This window comes from Melitaea cinxia, chromosome 9, assembly GCF_905220565.1.
Source record: "Melitaea cinxia chromosome 9, ilMelCinx1.1, whole genome shotgun sequence".
Classification (NCBI taxonomy): Eukaryota; Metazoa; Arthropoda; class Insecta; order Lepidoptera; family Nymphalidae; genus Melitaea; species Melitaea cinxia.
The window spans coordinates 11101672-11122776 of NC_059402.1; the positions used below are offsets into that span (position 1 = coordinate 11101672).

The following is a 21105-nucleotide window of genomic DNA, read 5'->3' on the forward strand; positions in this document are numbered from 1 at the left end:
GCCAGCAGTTGGATGGTTATCCCGCCATCGGTCGGCTTTTTAAGTTTCAAGGTGGTACTGGAACTGTGTTATCCCTTAGTCGCCTCCTACGACACCCACGGGAAGAGAGGGGGTGGCTATATTCTTTAGTACCGTAGCCACACAGTACACAAACTTTTACAAACTTACTACAATACAAGACACGATTATAGTACAATTTTCTAAGATGTATTGTGATGTATACATATATATTCACTAAGCAAAATATAAAAATAAAATAAAAAGAAAACCTTCATAATTAGCTTCATAGTTTCCAAGTCCAAATAATAAACAGACATGAGACGACCCGCCTCAGTTGATTCGATACAACTAGCTTCATCCATCGTTATCAGTCCAGCACTCGCAAGACCGTTCATTGCTTTTACACAGAGTTCTGGAAAATTGAAGGCAGGCTTACCAAAAAAAAAAAAAAAAAATTATTAACTAAGAGAATCACTCAACAAAATATGTCCTCCATATAATATGCAGAATAAGTTTTTGTGTATTACTACTGTCTGTTCGTTTCTTTTTTATTCATTTCTCGTTTCATTAATTGACGGACGGAAAACTGAACTCTTTTTATCTCTATTGTATAATGTAGACGGTACGTGCAATTTATTTTGACGAAAAAGTATTATAAAAACGGTGATAAAATATAAGGTAATCTATCATAATTTAAATAATAACTATTATTTCACCCATACTTAGTAATATTTGTTTAAGTGAAGATTCATATTAAACTAGATCGAGGGTAGACGTATTTCACCTTCCTGCGACATCTGTAATTAGTTGTGTATTTGGCTCTAAACGTAAAAAAAATCTTTATTTATAATTATATTATACTTCTTCTAAGACACTTATCCGTAAACGGAGAAAATAATTAATTATTCATTCATCGCATGTGGGGCGTTGATACGATTTACTCTTTTGTTAATTAATCTGCGGATTATGGGAATTTCATCTGTTCAATGTTTATGTTAATTCACTGACACTTAATAGTTGTTCTTGAAACGTATTTTTTTAAATAAACATGCACTCATTAACCGCATCGATGACATTTCCAACTTAAATGGGCAAAGGGCATGCAATAGGCAGATGATCTACAAGATTATCTATAAAAAAGGTATAAGCGACAGCGTTTACGTGTCTTGCATTGTTAGTCTGATAAGGAAAACTATGAATATTCTTCTATTTTTGTAGTATTAAATCTTTTAAATGAATTATTATTTTTATGGTATAAATTATTCATACTTATAAAGGATTTTCAATGGAAAAAACTCCAACAAACGACGCATATTAAAGAGATCGTTAGTGATCATTCAAAAATTAAGTTATTATTTTTAAACAGTAACGTAAAAAATCACAAGTCTCGGATGTTTAATAATCGTAACATATAAATTTTCCTTAACAATTAAACGAATTATCAACTTGCGAAGAATGAACACCAATTTCTTAACTAACCAATTATTTGATTTTATCATCACCATAATAAAACCGTTTAAGTTCAATTAAAAAGTATTACTTGTTTGCGGATAGTTATTGGTCATTGTAAATTAAGCTCGATTTTAAACAAATTTTTAGACGATTACACAATAAAAATATAACTTGTATTTCTCGTAGTCAGTATTAGACATATCAATAAGTATTTAAAATTAAATTAACGAAGATTAATAAAATCGAGAATCTATATTGTAACACGCTATTGCAGCTTTGCTCACTTAGAATATTTTGATTTTTTTGTACTATGTAGGTACTTCGGAAATAAATAATTATACGCATATGTATATGCGATTATCGAGTGGAGTGGAGTCATTTACTAAATGAAGAAAGACGAAGAAAAAAGAAGAATCTCTCAATAGAGCGCCGAACAGTTTTGGGAGGATTACGTCTCGTTGACGAACTTCTTGTTTCTATCCATTTTTTTTATGTCTTCTATCCAGAATTTATAAACACGCAGCCGCCTGAATTTACCGATAGTTCATTTGACTACTTTGTAGCTTATCTGGCGATTAAACAAGTTTTTTATCAGTGTTTCATCGAAAGCTTTCATAATCCCTAATTTTCTTTTCGATGTGGGAAACTTTTACTTAGCTGATGATATAAAAACGCTTTTTAAAAACCGCACCTGCCTTTATTTTAAGTCGTCAAGCATAAATTGCATGCATCTTATTGCAAGGAGCGACGTGTGCTCATCCATCACGATCCGGAACTACCTACTTAGCGAGGCCATAACCGTCATAGCGATGGTCTTTACTAGATTTTTATGTATATTGTTTTTATTAACACGTATAAATTTTTATAATTATATTTTGTTATTAATTGATGCAGTAAACAAACAAGTGTGAATGATACACGATAGTTTAATATCGATTGATCTTTTTGTATTACGATATTTAGGTTCTCATTACATTTTTGGTAATTCTAAACCGCTAAGTAATCGTATAGACATGAAATGTTAATCAATTTGTATAAGATTTACTTACCTATTGTTTAGTTTTATTTTTAAATTTATTTGTTGATAATTATTTATGTAAAAATGTGACTTGGTATATATGGCGACAAAGCCCGTACTGCGGTCACCAACCCGCCTGCCCAGCGTGGTGACTATGGGCAAAACACATGAGTTCACGTTATTTTTGGCGTGAACTTGTGGAGGCCTATGTCCAGCAGTTGACTGTATAGGCTGTAATGATGTGACTTGGTATGTATTTTTATTGTGCATTAATTCTATTTTGCTTAGGTTTAATTAGATAAGTATAAATTTATTTGTATTTTTGTATGCATTTTCTAATAATAATAATAAACGCCTCACACTCATCGACTTTCACTAGGATTTACTCCTATACCGGAGGTGCGGTAACACACAATATACAAGCACAAACGCCCATACCACGGCAAACTTCTGTATGGCCAATACAAATGTATGTCATGTGCAGGGATCGAACCCGCAACCGCCAGCGTAACAGCTACAAACCAATGCTGTGATAGCCGCGCCAACGTGGAACCTAAAAAATAGATATGTTTAAGCCTTTTCTAGAAATGATTAGGCTTAAAAATATAAATTCTATTTTCCCTCCTTTTCAGGATAAGAAACTTTTGCGATAACACGTATGAGATAAATAAAATCTGAATCTAAGGTTATATTTCAAGTCCTTACATAGGTTGGTATGAGTTTTCATACTATATACAAATATTATACAACATTGTATCAGAACACATCCTTAAACCATCACCAGCAGTCGCACATTATCTTCAAGTTCATTTAATAGCTATTATCATGATATAATAGTTAGAATATCAACACTTACTGTAATATACAAGTTCTAAAAAAAATTCATAAAAAAGTGATTTATCCGTACACTATATATATGTATATATATATATATATATATTTATTATAAAAATCCTCGATATAGAAGGTCGGAGTCTGTATCTGTTATGTTCCATTTCATACCTGCTATCGATTTTTTTGTTTGTAGTACTACACACTCTATATATTAAACTACACAGTCTTTAAACCATAATTCTGTTTTAATATATATGTGTTCTATTTTACATAACATATATATAAGTATATATTGAAACTAGTCTAGGGTGAGAAAACTTACCTTCTATTTTTTTAGAAATTAGCTGCGCTGGTGCAGCGTGTGGTAAGCCAAGGTATCTCTTCGGGTCGCGCGCGGCTCGAACGCTAAAGAACGTAGAGTTGAGCCATTGAACGCACTGAGCGACATCCCCAACCGTACATAGCGCTGCTTCACTATTTAGATTTTCCGCTAAACGTTTGTGTAGATAGCTTTGGAGAGGTTCGCTCCCACCGACTAAAGCTTGATATCTAGCCTGTATGAGAAATTATATAAACGTACAAAATGAAGTAAATAGTTCTTTACAAAAAAAAAAAAGCTTCACACTCTACGACCCCCAGTAGGTTTTACTCCTGTGTCGCTGGTCCGTAAACACACAATAGACAAGCACAAACGCCCAGACCACGACAAACATCTATATGGCCAATACAAATGTATGTCGTGAGCGGGATCGAACCCGTGACCGCAAGCGCAACATCCAGTGCTGTGACCGCTGCGCCAACGCGTCGTTTATTCGTCGTTAAAAATATTTATGCAATAGTAAGCCATTAAGAAGTATACATACCAAGCAATGCATATAATTTTTAAGAATCACATAAAGACAATGTCAAATTTAAACGTCACATATATCATTTAAATACATAGTTATTTTGTTAAATCTGTATTTTATAACGAAGAATTAAATTGAATTAAATTTGTATTTTGAAAAAGATATTAATAATTTTTTATTTCTAGCATGGCCTTATCAAAAGAAGAAAAGAAAGCTAGAAAAGAGGCTAAGAGATTAGAAAAACTTAAAGCTGAAAATGAAGCACGAAAGAAATTAAAACGTGAAGAGCTCGAACGTGAAATAGCAGCACAAGCTAAGAAACGAGGAGAATTAGATAAAAGCTGGCGCGAGATGATGCTCAAAATAAAAGAACCCGTATTCAAACAAGACATTGAAGTATTGTGGCATACGTTCGAAAGAGCTTATGATAAGAAAGATTACTTAATACAGTACATTATGCAGTTGATGGACGTAGCGGATGATCAGTTTCAGAGGACTGTGTCAAGTTTTTGTGACACAATAGACACAATGATTAATAAATTTCTTTCGGATTTAGAAGAATTATCAAAACTTAATGATATTAGAACATCACGAGTTCTTAAAGCCGGTGAAGATGATGCTACAACCGTAACTAATGATCATAATGCAGCCGAAACACATCTTCAGCTTTTGATCTTTCATGGGCATACAACAGCAGATTCCAAGGCTTGGACAACTAGAGGAGAAAATTTAGTCAAGGTGGACGAGGAACGAAGTAAATATGCCAACGAGCGAGAAAGTTTGCGATCATTCCTTGAAAATACTTATAATACAACGTGGGATGAATATAAAGCTGTATTAAAGTCCTATGTAATGGAAACAGCTGAAAATCAAAAGCAAGTACGTAAATTACGTAGAAAAGAAAACTTAATGGCTGATATTATTGCATCCCAAGCTAAGAAGATTGCTAACAGTGATGGTTTGCTCAAGCGTCTTAGATCTGAGCTAGCAGCTTACGAATCGGGTACTAAGCAAGCTATTTTTCGAGATCGTCGAGATCGTCATAGAGCTGCCTTTTTTAGGTTAAAGCAAACTTTGGCAGATGGTTGCGCTGTTGATTCAAAACAAATGGCAAGATTAGTCAGAGAATCCGATAATGCATTAGAGTGGCTTGAAGAAGCTTATAAAAAAGGTGAGAAAATTTTACGTTTGGCTGCACTTTGTCGAAAATTCGAAACAAGACGGGAAAAAGTTATGCCTTTCGGTTCTAACTTACCATATTCACCCACTGAAATGAAAACAAGCTTACGACAACAACATTCAAATGATTCATTAGTTTTAAATGCCATAACTTCTACTGGAGGACTTACAAGATTATGGCAGAAAATATCCAACGTCGAGTTGTCGAGAAGAGCGTTAGTTCGTGAAAAAATGTTATTAGAAAAGGAAAACGGTTTAATTATTCAAAAAATACAGGAGTATCGAGAAACTAAAATGAATCCTGAGACTCGTAAATGTCTCTGTATATCGCGAAAGTCGGACACTACAAATCATCCGGTTGCTGTAGACGGTGTGTTAGAAGTTAGTAAATACAGAAATTTCTAATTTTCATATCAGTATTGTATTTCTGTCAAAATAAAAATAAAAATTACAATTACATATGCAGTTTGTCTTTGTATTAATGAAATCAACGATTATTATTTATTACCATAGCTGTAAGATACAAAATGGTTTAAATAAATTTTGTCGCATCAAGGCGAGCGCGTGAACGTTGCATGTTGCAATGACATAAGGTATACACAATACAAGGCGCAAACGATGCCACTTTGACCTTACCTACTTCTAAATTTTGTGGAACACATCACTATCATGAAGCGGTTATTATAATTGTGGAAACGTAAAATATATCCGCAACTGCACGATTTAAAAACATAATTATAATAATTGTTATATACCGAGTCGAAAATTAAGCCGAAAAACAATTTTGAAAATAAAAATATTCGGTTAAACTAATCAGTAATATCTCTCAATAATTCGTCATTGCTTATACTTTGCACCAGTCAAAAAATGTCAATCAATGTAGAAATTTCAATACGTATTTTGCTGTATTTTGATAATATTGTTGGTATCTTTTAAATATTTATAATATTTGAAGCTATTAAGATGGATTTTATTTTCAAAATAACACATATCTAATAATAGATTTTCTTAAGGTACCTGTATTTTTAGCTTCATAACATACAAGCCGTTAATTCATTTCCAAAAGTAATTGTTAATTTGTTTATTTACTCAAATTAACATTAATTTAATTCAATTGTAAAAAAGTTGTAACATTGAAATTAATACTGAAAATTCGTAACTGTTTTTGTCTCTTAAAATAATTGCATTCATATGACGATGCTCGCATGTTGAATTAATAAATTATATCTTGAATCTGAGACGGTATTATGAAAATGATTATATCATGAGGGATTCGACTTTGAACAATGAAATTACCACTCATCGTTAATTCTACAATCGATAATCAATAGCCTCAACAGGAATATTAATAATATTTCCAATAGTATTTCGAAAAACGACATTACGGCTACATGAATTTATATATTTTTTTTGTTAATAAGTTAAGGCTGTATTTATTTATGTTTTACTCACAATCGTATGTTTTCTTTAAAAATATAAAACTGATATAAAACTAATTTTTTGAGAATGTGCTCAATTTTTTTTTTCAACTACGTATTTAAATACTTGTTACAAATATTATCATCTATCTGTGTCACAAGTTATGATCACTTTCACCAGGTTTGTGGTGAAGATAGTCCTACAAGGAAGAGGGACGCCCTAGATAACACAACGAACTGTATTATTATGAATGAGCTCTCAGAATGCTCTATGAAAGATTAATTCGCTTAAACTAATTTAAAGGGCAGATTTGCGACACACGCGCGGATAATTCTTACTTTTGTTATCACGACTCGCTTTGTAATGAGCTTTACAATCATTTTAGTAATTTTGTTCTGTAATTCCACTTTGTTGTCAAATTTTAAAATTTTGATTACTATTATTTTTCTACGTTACATTGACTTGTACTCGTATAATTTAAACATTTAATTCATCTTTGTTTTGTCTTTCCTCTTATTAGAATAATAATTTAATTAGTTTGATGATTTTGCGCTGAATAAATAATAAGATATTATGGTTAGCAGAATGTATAAATTGTCGTATTATTTAAATAAATTAAACTTTAATTATCCGTACTTCAATAGGTATTACAAAGTGGAACTATTTAAGAAGCTTGATTAAAGTTTGTTATAAGTCTGTAATATGAACCAAACTTTATTTACGTGTTTTTCAGATATATTTTTTGATAAGAATAAAACAAGTTATAAAAGTAGAATGTTACAATGTTGTTGAAAGTGTTGTGAATTATTTGATACCGATCAAATGAAATGTTATCATAAGTAAGATATTAAGTAAGTATTGAGTTTTGCCTAAAATGGTTTACTTCTTTTTTTTTTTAAAGTAAATGGTGTATAACATGGAGTTATGAGGAAATTTAGTTAACCGGAAAAAATAAACAGAACAATATTAAGTGTAATTGTGATGATGCCAACAAAAAACTAATGGTTTATAAATTTACGTGTTTGGTGTATTTACGTATAATTGCTTCAATGTACTAAACGAATTTCAACAAATAGGAAGACACGTTAATATTTAATTATTTGTATGGAATTTTGATTTCCGATATTCAAATCACCGTTTTTCAGTCGTAGGCTCTACATCGCAAAGTCAATTAGTTAATGAGTTAATTGGTTACGATCGAGGCTTTTAATGGGTGCTAACAAGCATACAAAGTTTTAGGGGTTCATGGCCTCAAAATTGATTGATAACCAAATAGTTCTGGCATATAAAATTATGAAATGTGTCTAATAACACAATAACACAAATAACCGTTACAAAAATAATTTTTCTTCTGAATTTGCATTCACAAGGTAACATATTTAAATGGATGTCGTAATATTATCCACATAAATTTTTTTTTTACCTTTTAAATTTTATTTTTGCTGCTCTATCGATACTATAACGACGAACACACTTCTTGCATCAAATTTACATACAAGCAAATAGTTTTATTATATTTTTTTATTGTTAGTTTTTCATTTAAAAAATGTCTGTGAATAAAATAATGATATGTTACAAATATCATAGGGAGCGTACAAAAATATTTTTTTCTTATTGTTTTTAAAATTAGATTCACATTAACAAATTTTATTAAGAAGCTTAATAATGGTCACAGTAGATATTATCTACGTTATTATTACTTCATATGCCTGAACTTTTAATAAATTGTATGAGATTTAAATTATATATGAATACATATATACCTACGTACATAATATGTATATAGGTGTCGTGTGTTGGGCGATAGCCGTGCATGTGTGGAGGTCTTACCACGATATGGAGACATCGTAGTATAGTCTCGATGTCTGTGAAGCCTGTGAAGCTGTGGGGTGGCTATATAAATGTAGACAATGTAGGGGCGCAATATCAGTCGACTTCGAGCACTCTTAAGACACTACCGTCTTTTTTGTTGTGTTTGTGTGTGCTTATAAGTCAACACGGTAAGTTATATTTTGCAAACAAATAGTTTAAATACTATAATTACTTGTAAATTGTATTGTAATAAGAATTAATACAATTAGGTTCAAAATTAGACGGAATCCTGACCTTGGACTTAGTTAAATTTCCCACCGAAAAATTCACGTGTGGGAAAATTTTTTTAGTTTGTTTTTTTTTTTCAAATACCTACGTAATATGATTATAATGTGTTAATATTTTTTGAATACAACTCCATTATAATTTTAATTACTTGATATAAATACCGTATACATTTTAAATATGTATGTATAATTCATACCGCTCTGTTAAGAATTAAATTAAAAAAATCATAATTAAATGTTTGCAAATGTTTTATATTATACGTGGTCGAAGTTCTTTTGGTATTTGAATGTGTTAAATTAAATTATTTTTAATACTCAAATAAATAATTTAAGTTGTATTTAATGTATAACAGCTATGTACATCATTTTTTTTTAATTTTACCTCAGATATAAGTTGGCACCTGTTGTGATTTGCGGTTCTTAGATTTGTGCCTGTAATGTTTTCTAGAATTTAAATAATGCTTTTTAAGCCGACTTAACCTTATATAGGTTATAAATAAAGAATTTTACAAAATATTGTTTTATGTGGACGGGATTACACCATATTTTATTTTATTGATAAATTCCTCATTGGTCTAAATTTTTTGCATATTATATGAAAAAAAAACATCAACATATGTATACCTATGTTCTATAATTGTACACACATGGTTAATTAATCTTATATATAAAAGTAATAATTATATATATAACTAGCAATACCTGTGCGAATAATTCGCACTAAAATAAGCTTAGCGTACAATATATATGATTAAAACAATAATTTTGTTTGCAGGCAAACGAAAAAAAACCGACTTCAATTACATCGACAGTAATAACACAGATAGTAACACAACGTAGATCGACGAAAAAATAGTCAAGTAACTACGCGTTATCAAAGATTACTCAAAAAGTAGTTATCCGATCTCGATAAAATTTAAATGTGACCACATGATAAACATCAGCTTTTGATTAAATTAAAAATTATCAAAATCGGATCACCCAATAGAAAGTTATGCGGATTTTCGAGAGTTTCCCTCGATTTCTATGGGATCCCATCGGCAAATCTATACACCCAGTAAAAAGTTATGCGGATTTTCGAGACTTTCCCTCGATTTCTCTGGGATCCCATCATCAAATCCTGGTTTTCTTATCATGGTACAAAATTAGGGATATCTCCTTTCGAACAAAAAAGAATTATCAAAATCGGTACATCCAGTAAAAAGTTATGTGGTATAATACAACTTAGGTCGACGAAAAAAGCGTCAAGTAAAAACGCATTATTAGATATAACTCGAAAAGTAGTTGTTAGATCTCAAATAAATTTAAATGGGACCAATTGACACACACCACCTTTCGATTAAAAAAAAATTGTCGAAATCGGTCCACCCGGTCAAAAGTTCTGATGTAACATACATTAAAAAAAATACAGTCGAATTGAGAACCTCCTCCTTTTTTGGAAGTCGGTTAAAAAATATCAAATATGTGTACTATCGTTAACACATCATTTATTAATTTGAAATCCTTAACCACATATTTATTGTCGTACCTATTGAGATAATTGCTAAAACGTTAAACCAATTGCTCGTTCCTGTAGATTAGCAAAAAGGTGTGAATGTGGGTCATTATTACGAGATCATGTCTCTCATTAATATCATTGAAATGTGCGATAAAAACTTTGACACTGAAATTTTATTGTCTATTGTATATTATTAGAGTTATTTTTGTGTTAAAATTAATGAGCTCAGTGCATTACTTGTCACATACTAAAATAATTAATTTTTATCTTTATGGATTACGACGAGTAGATTTTTTTTCACAAAATAACGTACTTATTACATCAAATTACAATTTACGCTTCGGTAACTTGTAAACAACTGTTATAAACGTAAGAGCAATAAAATGATTATTTTTACGCGTACAAAGTACAATTACTGTTTGACGACTCCACAAATAAATAAAAATAAATAACAATGAATTAAAACTCCGTATCTACAAAACTCTTGTATTATTTGTACTTATAAGTATTATATAGATAATTATGAATAAATAATTTAGATTTTAATTATTTAAATTATGAATTATGATTCATATCTTTGTATTATATTAGTAATAAAAAACGGCGAAAAATAATCGTACAATAAATAAAGCTAATATTTTGTACTTAAATTGTTAATTGTTTAAGCGATTAATTCGAGTTTTCTTCTCGCGGCTAAAGAAAAACTACTTATAATTAACTTCGCAATCACATGTCTGCAACGATATTGAGACAAAGCCAATTTTCCCGCAGGAATTGATCACGCAAGGTCGAACAAAAGTCAATTATTGACATACCGGATTTTTTATGCAGATTGCGACCTCAAACACATCGTTTATATCTAATCGACTGTCGTAGTACTTTGTCATATCGTGTTAACAACTGATGCGGTGTCATCTGGTACCTATCATGTAGGTAAAGTTTTTTTTTAAACTCGTTACACGTTTTTTATAAAAAAATATTATCAATCTCATACTAAAAATAATAAATGACTTATGAATACTTACTACTTTATGATATAAGTCTGATATGATAAATAGTAAAAGTTTTTGAACAGAAAATTCAAAAAAAAAAAACTCGGCCATAATTAGTATATTTTTTTATTGAAAAATTACGTTAGGTTGATATCTCTCCACACCAAGAATCTTTTACCTTTAGATTTTATATATTACTAGCGACCCGCTCTGGCTTCGCACGGGTGCTAACTACTCAATATAAAATATAAAATAGACATTAGCAATGTAAGCGCAAAAATAAAATGTGTTTATTTACGACATCACATTAGAAATATCTAAAACCATCAGTGTTCCTCTACTATATTATGCTTGTATTATATTTATAAGCGTTCCTTTGGGATCACTCTATTTACTATCGAAAACCGCATCAAAATCCGTTGCGCAGTTTTAAAGATCTGGCAGACAGAGGAAAAGATCAAGCAGACAGAGGAAAGCGACTTTGCTTAATACTATGTAATGATTTTGATTTTAATGTGTAAGTGATATCAAATGCAATTTTAATTTCACACAAAATTCGTATTTTGTCAGCGTACACAAAAATCCATTTTTTGCCATTTAGTTACTAATAATACTACAATAGGTAGGACACATTACGAGATCTTTTTATCATTATTTCAATAAAAAAATGTCATCGTCGGTCGTGTTAAGCAGTCCCAAAATACCTAAGCAGACCATTTGGTCTGCTTTGTTAAAAAAATAGGCATATCTCACTGCAACAGACTACATTACAATGTTCACGCATAGCTCGACCAATGAGTAGTAACTATGCATACATATACACTGCTGTATTATTGTAAAAAATCCTTTTCAGCTATACATAGTTTAGCTATGATTAACAAATATTAAATTAGAAGCGAATTTTATCTCTACCTATTCTTGTACTCTGAACATGTTGTTCTGAACATATCGTTATATTGTTTATTAATGCTAGATTCCACTCTTCATAAATTTACCTGTTACGATATTGCTCCAGCGACCTAATTAATTCACACGAGACAAGTTCATTAGGACTTTATATGCAATATCGCCATTAAGATTTATACTATTTTGCAATTATGTAAGAATGTATGTCGTGTTAAATATCCATTAATTAAAACATCAATGTATAATTTTAATCGAAGAAATTTATCAAAGCTTATAATACAATAATAAATGGATAGCAAGGATCCGGTTCTATTTTTTAATTGTTGCTATTTATTAAATGCGCATTACAAGGAGTTAGCTAATCAATAATAACTAATTAATCCCTTCGTCACTAAAGAAAAAAAAATTACAATAAGCTACCTCCTTACGATGATAACGGCCGTTTTCAATAATCTTTCTCTGGTTTTGCCTACTCGCGATAGATTTTTGACACATTTTGTAGCTTACGACAAAATTATATCTTTAGTAAAAAATTCAGAGATAGATAGAATATTGAAACTGGCCGTTATTCAACCAAAGTTACAGTTCTTAATAGTTTTTTTCTCTTACTTTATATTATACTAGCTGATCCCGCAAACGTGGTTTTGCCATATATGTTATTAACCCCCTTAATCCTCCCCCCTTATAACTTAGAGGTAAGAAATATAGATGTTGGCAGATTCTTAGACCTACCCGATATTCACACAAAATTTCATAAAAATCGGTCCAGCCGTTTCGGAGGGGTAGGTATGTTAACTAACATTGTGACACGAGAATTTTAGAAAGAAGATTGAAGATTAATTCGTTTTAGATTAGTGTGATTGTAAGTTTTTATATGTCTTGAGATATTAGGTATGTATATTGTATTGTAAATTTAGTTAATCGGTCTTCTTATTTTGCAGATGTCTTCAGTACAGTGGTTTATGTGTGCGCTAGTGTTAGTGTGTGTTAGCATGCATGTGTCGTCTGCACCTGCGCCGGCGCCACAGGAAGAAAATTATCCACCAATGCCAGTTAGTATGGATTTTTATGTTTTTATAGAATATTTTTTGAGTAGAATGTGTTTAAATATTACCTGTGTACGAGAATTTTAAAACCGTTAAACCGAAGATGCACTTTGTACGACAATAATTTTAAAAGCTAAATTTAACATCTAAATGTTGACGCCACCAAGCTTGTTCTATATTACAATGTTTGATTATGAACTAGTGCGTTTATAGAATTAGGATATATAATTATTATTGAATGATATTAATTTATCTACATTTTTGCACTATTTATTAGTTTCTGTGTATAAGGTCTAGAGCGATTCCCATAACTACCATTAGGCTTATAAATGGGTTATAATCAGGCTACATGAACGGGTCATACACTACTAAGTAATCTTGTATCTCGATTTGCTATCGGAGGCATCTCAGGCATTATGCTAACGATGTGAACTACGAGTGAGCACCCTAATTAAAAGCAATTGCGACCGACCGTCTTTGTGCGAGCTCTTTGACCATTATCTAATCTTTATCATTACGAACAATAAACAATAAAGAATCTAATTCAAATGCATTGTCTTTAAAAAGAATAAAAAATATATATATTTAGTATGCACATAACATGAATACCGAATAATTAATTGTCAGTTTATTGTTATTACGCGTGTTAAACTAAATAGCTAGATAAAACTAAATAGCTAGATAAAACTAAACGTGTGTGTTTTGTAATGGATATTTTGGCTAAGTTCAAGACGTTACATTTATGCCTAACAGAAGTATTTGAATATTTATTAGTTATTAGTATTTCCAAACGACTTCATCATATGTCACTAAAATGTATTCTACTTATAAGTTACATTGGAACTTTTACGGTCAAGACTTATTGTGGTTGGCATTTTGATACTGCCGATAAGTTAGCGACGTTGCAGACGCCATGGTAACAGATGACTCGTAAACCCAGCCGAAATATCGAGAGTTTCAGAATGTATTAATAATATTTTTACTCATTTATATTGAATTTATTTCACAGTACGAATATAAATACGACGTGGAAGATCAAGAGAAACTTCTCTACTTTGGAGCTAACGAAGCGAGTGATGCACAAGGCAAGGTCTTGGGGGGATACCGTGTTCTACTTCCCGACGGTCGTCTCATGAGTGTCGAATACACAGTCGAAGGCGATAGCGGTTTCGTTCCGATTATCAAGTTCGAGAATAACGCTAATCCTTTCGGTAAAAAGAAGTAGGTCTAGACGGCAATGTAAAAATGAGTGAATGAAAATTGAAGGACCAATGGTACTTGCATGGATAAAAATTATTTATTTAAAATTTTTAAGTACAAATATTAAATATTCTTTGAAACGTTTGTAACTATAACTTTGTGTTCGAATAATAATTAAAATAATCTGAGAACTGTATTTACAATTACCAAGGTCGGTAAAGTCGTTTTTATTTATTACTTTGCAAAAGTACAAAATATAAAAACTGAAAAAAAAAACATAGCTTTAAGTTAGGATACCGATGATCAAATAGTCAACATCGTTAACATAATGTTGTGTAAATAAAATTGAGAGAAATATTTTTTGTACAAAATAACTTTGGTGGAAAACACAACTAAAATTGTTTTTTAGAAAATACTTTGAAGGGATACGTTACCAATTCTGTGATTGTAATAATTATTATAATATTACTAAGAATAATTGTTATTAAGATTTCTTCGCAAACTTCACACTTTTGCATGTACATAGTTAAACCATTTATTGTTACCCCCAAACCGACTTCCTCTTTTACGTCCTAGTTTAAATGTTCTTATACTATTTTGTAATAAATAAATATTTTTTATATAACGCTATTGACTTTTCTTTTTTGCCTTATTTTGATAGAAATTTAGAGTTCCAATGTTTTGTAAAGGAAATATAAAAAAAGTATAGTAAATTGAACAACAAAGAAAAAGCTTAACTTGGAAGAAAAAAGTATGTATACCTAATTAAAATCACGTAAGCAATTTTTTTTTCGACTGATAATAAATACTAAATATTATTACGTTTTTCGTGGCATTTTGTAATATTGTCTAGATTTCTACAATTTTATAAAATTATTATATATCACATTGTTTCACCAGGACACCCATAAATCTTTACTATAAATAAGCTTCGCGAATTGCAATTAATTTAATAAATTTCTATTTATAAAATGAATTAAGATAAAATATTCTTAAATGTATATTTCAGCGTAATTAATGGATATTAATTATTTTAACATACGTATCAAACATTATTATATAGTATATAAACATTATAAAATTGGCAAATATTATAAATAGTGTTTTCCAGTTACTTTATTGCATGTGCCTGTACCTTGTCCCACAAAAGACACATTGACTTTTTGAAGTTAGTAACTTAGTGTATAGTAACTTACAAGCCTATTTGAACATTTTTATTAACATCGTGTTAGACATTATTTATTTATTTGCTCCTGCTACAATAGTTAGTTAAAAATCATAAACAAAATAGATATACTCGTAATACAAATTATAGCTGTATTGTATGTAATTTTTGTCGTTTATGGACCTAATGCAACGTCGGTTTGAGCTATTTCAGTAAGGAAATTTTGACTTCGAAATTTCGCTCTGGTCGCCCAGTTACGGATAAACGTGACGATATTATTGAAAAAGTGTAGCTAGATCGACATTTGAGTAGTTAATAGTTAGAATTGACCATAAAACAGTTTTGACCCATTTGAAAAAAGCTGGCTATAAAAATGCTCGATATATGGATGCCACATGAACTCATTGAAAGAAACCTAATGACCGTGTACACATTTGCGATTCTCTCTTAAGACGTAATGATATCGAACTAGAAGAGATCGATATCGACTTTTGAAGAGATCGATAACTGGTGACAATAAAATGGATCACCTACGATACGAATGTACGAAAAACATCGTGGTCAAAGGACGGTCAAGCTGCACAGACTATCGCGAAACCCGGATTGACGCACTACAAGGTGATATTGAGTGTTTGGTGGGATTGGAAGGGCATCATACATTATGAGATTTTGCTACCGGGTAAAACTATTGATTCGGATTTCTACTGTCAACAGCTGAAGAGACTTAAGTATGAAGTTGAAAATAAGCAGCCGAGATTGATCAATAGTAAAAGTATACACCTTTCCTGTTTTAAATGAACACGGTTATTTTTATTACTAAAATTATTTAAAGATAGATGTTGACGGCATTAGAAGTGTCCATACCGGACTACCTCTTTTCTCGTACTGTTACTGCGTAATGAGTGTCTCGTCGTGTCGTAATGAGTGTTTTGGTATGGGCACTTCTAATGCCGTCAACATCGTTCCGCAAATTTCAGTTTCATGAACAAAACATTCCTAGATAATGTCGAAATATTGAACTCCTCAAAATAAAAATAAAAAAACGGTAAATATCCCGTTTTAAATAATTTTAGTAAAGAAAAGGTGTAGTCTTTTATCACGACAACGCCGGACCACATAAGTCTTTAGCCACTCAACAAAAATTGAGAGAGTTTGACTGGTCACTATATAGCCTCTTTCTTGCATCCTCAGACTAACATCTGTTTGTGGTATAAACAGAAAATTTTTTATATATTATATCGATACTAGTTAGATATTTTAGTTATTATACTTTCACCCTCATATTTAATAAAAAAATCTTACATCAATGAAATGAAAAACGAGCGCTGCTTCATTGCGAATACGATTACATTGAGTTGTTTGCTAAAAATCTGGTTAGAATGGCGATTGGCGAATATAATATTTTCCAGCTAAGCCTTGCGCAATTTATCTTTAATATACTAAAATAAATATAAAATTGCTGCGTGGTTACGGCATCAAAGAGTATAGCCACCCCCTCTCTTCCCGTGGGTGTCGTAAGAGGCGATTAAGGGATAACAAGGTTCCACTACCACCTTGGAACTTAAAAAGCCGACCAATGGCAGAATAACTATCTAACTGCTGGCTTTGAAATACACAGACCGAAGACGGGCAGCAGCGTCTTCGGTGCGACAAAGCCAGCCCTGCGGTCACCAACCCGCCTGCCCAGCGTGGTGACTATGGGAAACACAGATGAGTTCACGCCATTTTTGGCGTGAAGTTGTGGAGGCCTATGTCCAGTAGTGGACTGCGAAAGGCTGCTGTGATGAAATATAAAATAATTTGTATCCACTAAGGAGATGGATGAACGTCAGGTCTAGTACGGATCTTAGACTGTTAAAATATATTGACAAACAACTCAGTTTTTGCACAGTTATAAATATTATTATTAAACAATATAAAATTAGAATAAGAACTCCATGAAAAAAAATAATAGCAAAAAGCTATTCATCTTAAATTAAAACGCAACCCAAGATTTCAGAGGTTAAATAGTCCTAATGACTTCCGCGGTTATTAAGTCTCTTAATTAATATGATCTTGTTGATTCTGATTCATTTACTAATTTTTTAATTCTACCTGCTACACACATCTGTCTAATCACACGCATGTACGCACACAGGACATACGCTTGTAGACTCACACGCAGGCACACAAACTCACACACAATTCGCTGATAAACTAAATCCGTTAATTTTGAGCATAAAAATAATCGCTGTTAAGTATATAATTATAATTGCATTCGTTGCAAGCCGCTTAGTTATTTGAATCTTTAAATACGTTAAAATAATAAGGAAGCACCTTTGTGAAATACAAAACTGTAATTTTTTGTATATAATATAAAAATTATTTACCATCACATACAAATTTAGATCGGAGAATTTATATACCTGAGTCCTAATCCTAACAGGGAAATGGCAATTTGTATAAAAATACTGATAGGATTATACACTGACAAGAAACTACACCGCAAAGAAAAGGGGTCGGTTAGAAAATCTTCAATATTTTCAAAAATACCTGACCTAACTTTTTGAAATAAAGACAAAATTAAAGAATATTTAATGCCACATAAAATAAAAGATGCATAAAAAAATTTTTTTGATGATTCTACGTGTATAAAAAACGGAAAATGTAAAATAATATTCGATTTTCAATGTAGTACCTACCATAAAAGAAGAAACACTTGCTTTCACTAGCTAATGTGTAATCATCTGTACATTATAGAATATGTATGTATTTACTTATATATTATAGTGAGTATGTATATGTATATGTTTATGTATATGTATAAGTATATTTATATTTTGGTATGTATCTTTATATGTATTTGTTAATATGTAGTATGTTACATTTTTGTATATATATATAAATTTTATTCTTTTATTTTATTTATTTTTTCTTTGGTGTTTTTTTTTTAATATTTATTATCTATTTTTTATTTTCTTCTGAATGAATACTTCTTGCACTGTTTGCCTCGCTATATGAAACACTTACTCATGACCATGGGTTGACTGGAAGAAATCTCTTTCAGAGATAAGTCCACCTTTGCCATAAACCTTTCTATTATTGTATGTTTTATATCTATTTTTTTGAGTGCAATAAAGTATATAATAATAATAATAATAAAATTCAAATCAATTGATTTGAATCAAATCGATTGTCCAGTTTATTATATTCTATATTACACTTTAAAAAATAAATATAATCATATTTACAAAGTTGGCAAGGCCGAACTTATCTCTAAAAGAGATCTCTATCAACCCCTGGTGGTGAGAAACGATGTTACCGCGGGGTGCAGTAGTGCAAGCAGCAAGAGTGATAAGTTATAGAACAAACAAAATATTTAATAACAATAATATAGCTACAAACTTATTCTATAGTACACACATTTAAAATTAGTAATATAAAATACGATACAAATACGATAAATAAATAAATGAATCAATGAATGAACCCCTCAGGGGCACGAAATGTTTAGAGAGGAAGCGCTTTGTTAGGTAAATATAATTATTTACAATTACTTTTAATATAAGTATATAATAATGCAGTTACTTTTTTATCTTATAAATATTCGTCTATATCATAGTAACATATATAATTAATAGCTTCTTTAATCTATCTATCGATTATGTGTTCATCATCATCATCTTCACTTTAGCTACAGTCTACTGCTGGACATAGGCCTCCGCAAGTTCAAGCTCCTCATGTGTGTTTGCCATAGTCACCACGGTGGGCAGGCGGATTGGTGACCGCAGGGCTGGCTTTGTCGCACCGAAGACGCTGCTGTCCGTCTTCAGCCTGTGTATTTCAAATCCAGCAGTTGGATGGATATCCCGCCACCTTTCTCCAGGCTTTCTACATATAAATTATATAATGTGTATAACGCCTGACTGAGCGCAGTAGTCAGTGGTCGTCGTCCGGGCTACATCTGATGCCCGTTAGCAATAGTTTTCATTCATTAGTTTTGTTTCATTGCATATTGGTAAATTACTAAAATCGGAAACATCGACATTTTTTTTATTGTCCGCTTAACTTAAACACGCCAATGCGCCAACACGCCAATACGCCAACACTCCAACACGCCAATACGCCAACAACCCAATACCCCAACATGCCAAAACCTCAACACGCCAACACGCCAATACGCCAATGCGCCAACACGCCAATGTGCCAATACGCCAACACGCCAATGCGCCAACACGCCAACACTCCAATGCGCCAACGTGCCAACACGCCAATACGCCAACACGCCAATGTGCCAATACGCCAACACCCCAACACCCCAATGTGCCAACAGTCCAACATGTCAATGTGCCAATACGCCAATACGCCAATTTGCCAACAGTCCAACACGTCAATGTGCCAATACGCCAACACGCCAATGCGCCAACACGCCAACACGTCAATACACCAATGCGCCAACACGCCAATGTGCCAATACGCCAACACGCAAATACGCCAACACGCCAATACGCCAACACGCCAACACGCCAATGCGCCAACACGCTAACACGCCAATGCGCCAACGTGCCAACGCGCCAATGCGCCAACACGACAGGACGCCAACAAAAATAACAAACCTGTTTAATAACGAACCGTTATTTATGATATTATATCTGTCCAGGTCCGGAAGAAGCCACTTCGCCATCTAAGCACATCGTGGCAGGATAGGAAATTGACTTACCCTTTTTGCGCTTGATAAAGCTCCAAAAAAGTTTAGGGTTTGAAGACAAAGTTGTTTCCAGGCTATTCAAATACAATTTATAGTTTAGATTATGAAGCTTCGCGCAACGCTCCCTGAGCAACTTAAAAGTAATTAAATCACGAGGGTTGCTATTTTTACGATATTTAAATTTTTCATTGATGACTTTTATCAGTGCTGCAGAAAACCATAGCGGATATTTACTAGACCGTGTTTTGGATTTGGGCACATGTTTAGCAATGATAATTCTCGGAACAGCAATCATAACTCGACAATTTCTTCTCCGAAGAATATTACTCAGGGCACTTGTAATTTTGTCATAGTTAGCTTTGTAGAAGCGGAACCTAGCCCCAATACAAGATTCGAGCTTTTCCTGAAAGTTAATTTTAACGGAAAACTCAATAGGAGGGTGTAATGGTTCTATCCCGGAAAGAGGGTCCTTGCTTTCGCTCAATTGGGAGATAACCAGAGAGCTAATTACTAGGTCTAAAACGCGATTTTTATTATTTTTACAACAATTATACTGTGTAAGAGCATTTAATGACATTAAATCAGTAATCATGTGTGGGTCTTCCTGACAGGCCCGAGGGTCTGTCCGGGTACGGGCCTCGAGGTTACCCTCCTTACCCGGGAACATAATCAGGGTAATCATGTTATTTAACAAATTATTCGTTGTTATCGGAGTCACTGCAAGGCTAGTCTATATCTATATAAAAGCGAAAGGGTACTCAT

At 32.1% G+C, this 21105-nt stretch overlaps 2 protein-coding genes across 2 annotated transcripts in view; one reads left to right on the top strand and one right to left on the bottom strand.

The window, feature by feature from the left end:
• The window catches only part of LOC123656138 (probable ATP-dependent DNA helicase HFM1), a 38078-nt gene that overhangs the window by 5624 nt on the left and 11349 nt on the right, over window positions 1-21105 (bottom strand). The window contains exons 13-14 of the mRNA XM_045591846.1: window positions 3627-3858; window positions 270-412 (exon numbers count right to left, since the gene is read on the bottom strand). Of these exons, the coding sequence (XP_045447802.1) occupies window positions 270-412; window positions 3627-3858 (375 nt within the window). The remainder of the gene's footprint in view (window positions 1-269; window positions 413-3626; window positions 3859-21105) is intronic.
• Window positions 8566-15114, top strand: LOC123656748. Its single transcript, XM_045592408.1, has 3 exons — window positions 8566-8750; window positions 13187-13297; window positions 14301-15114. Exons 2-3 carry the CDS (start codon window positions 13187-13189, stop codon window positions 14514-14516), a joined length of 327 nt encoding a protein of 108 aa, XP_045448364.1. The 5' UTR covers window positions 8566-8750; the 3' UTR covers window positions 14517-15114.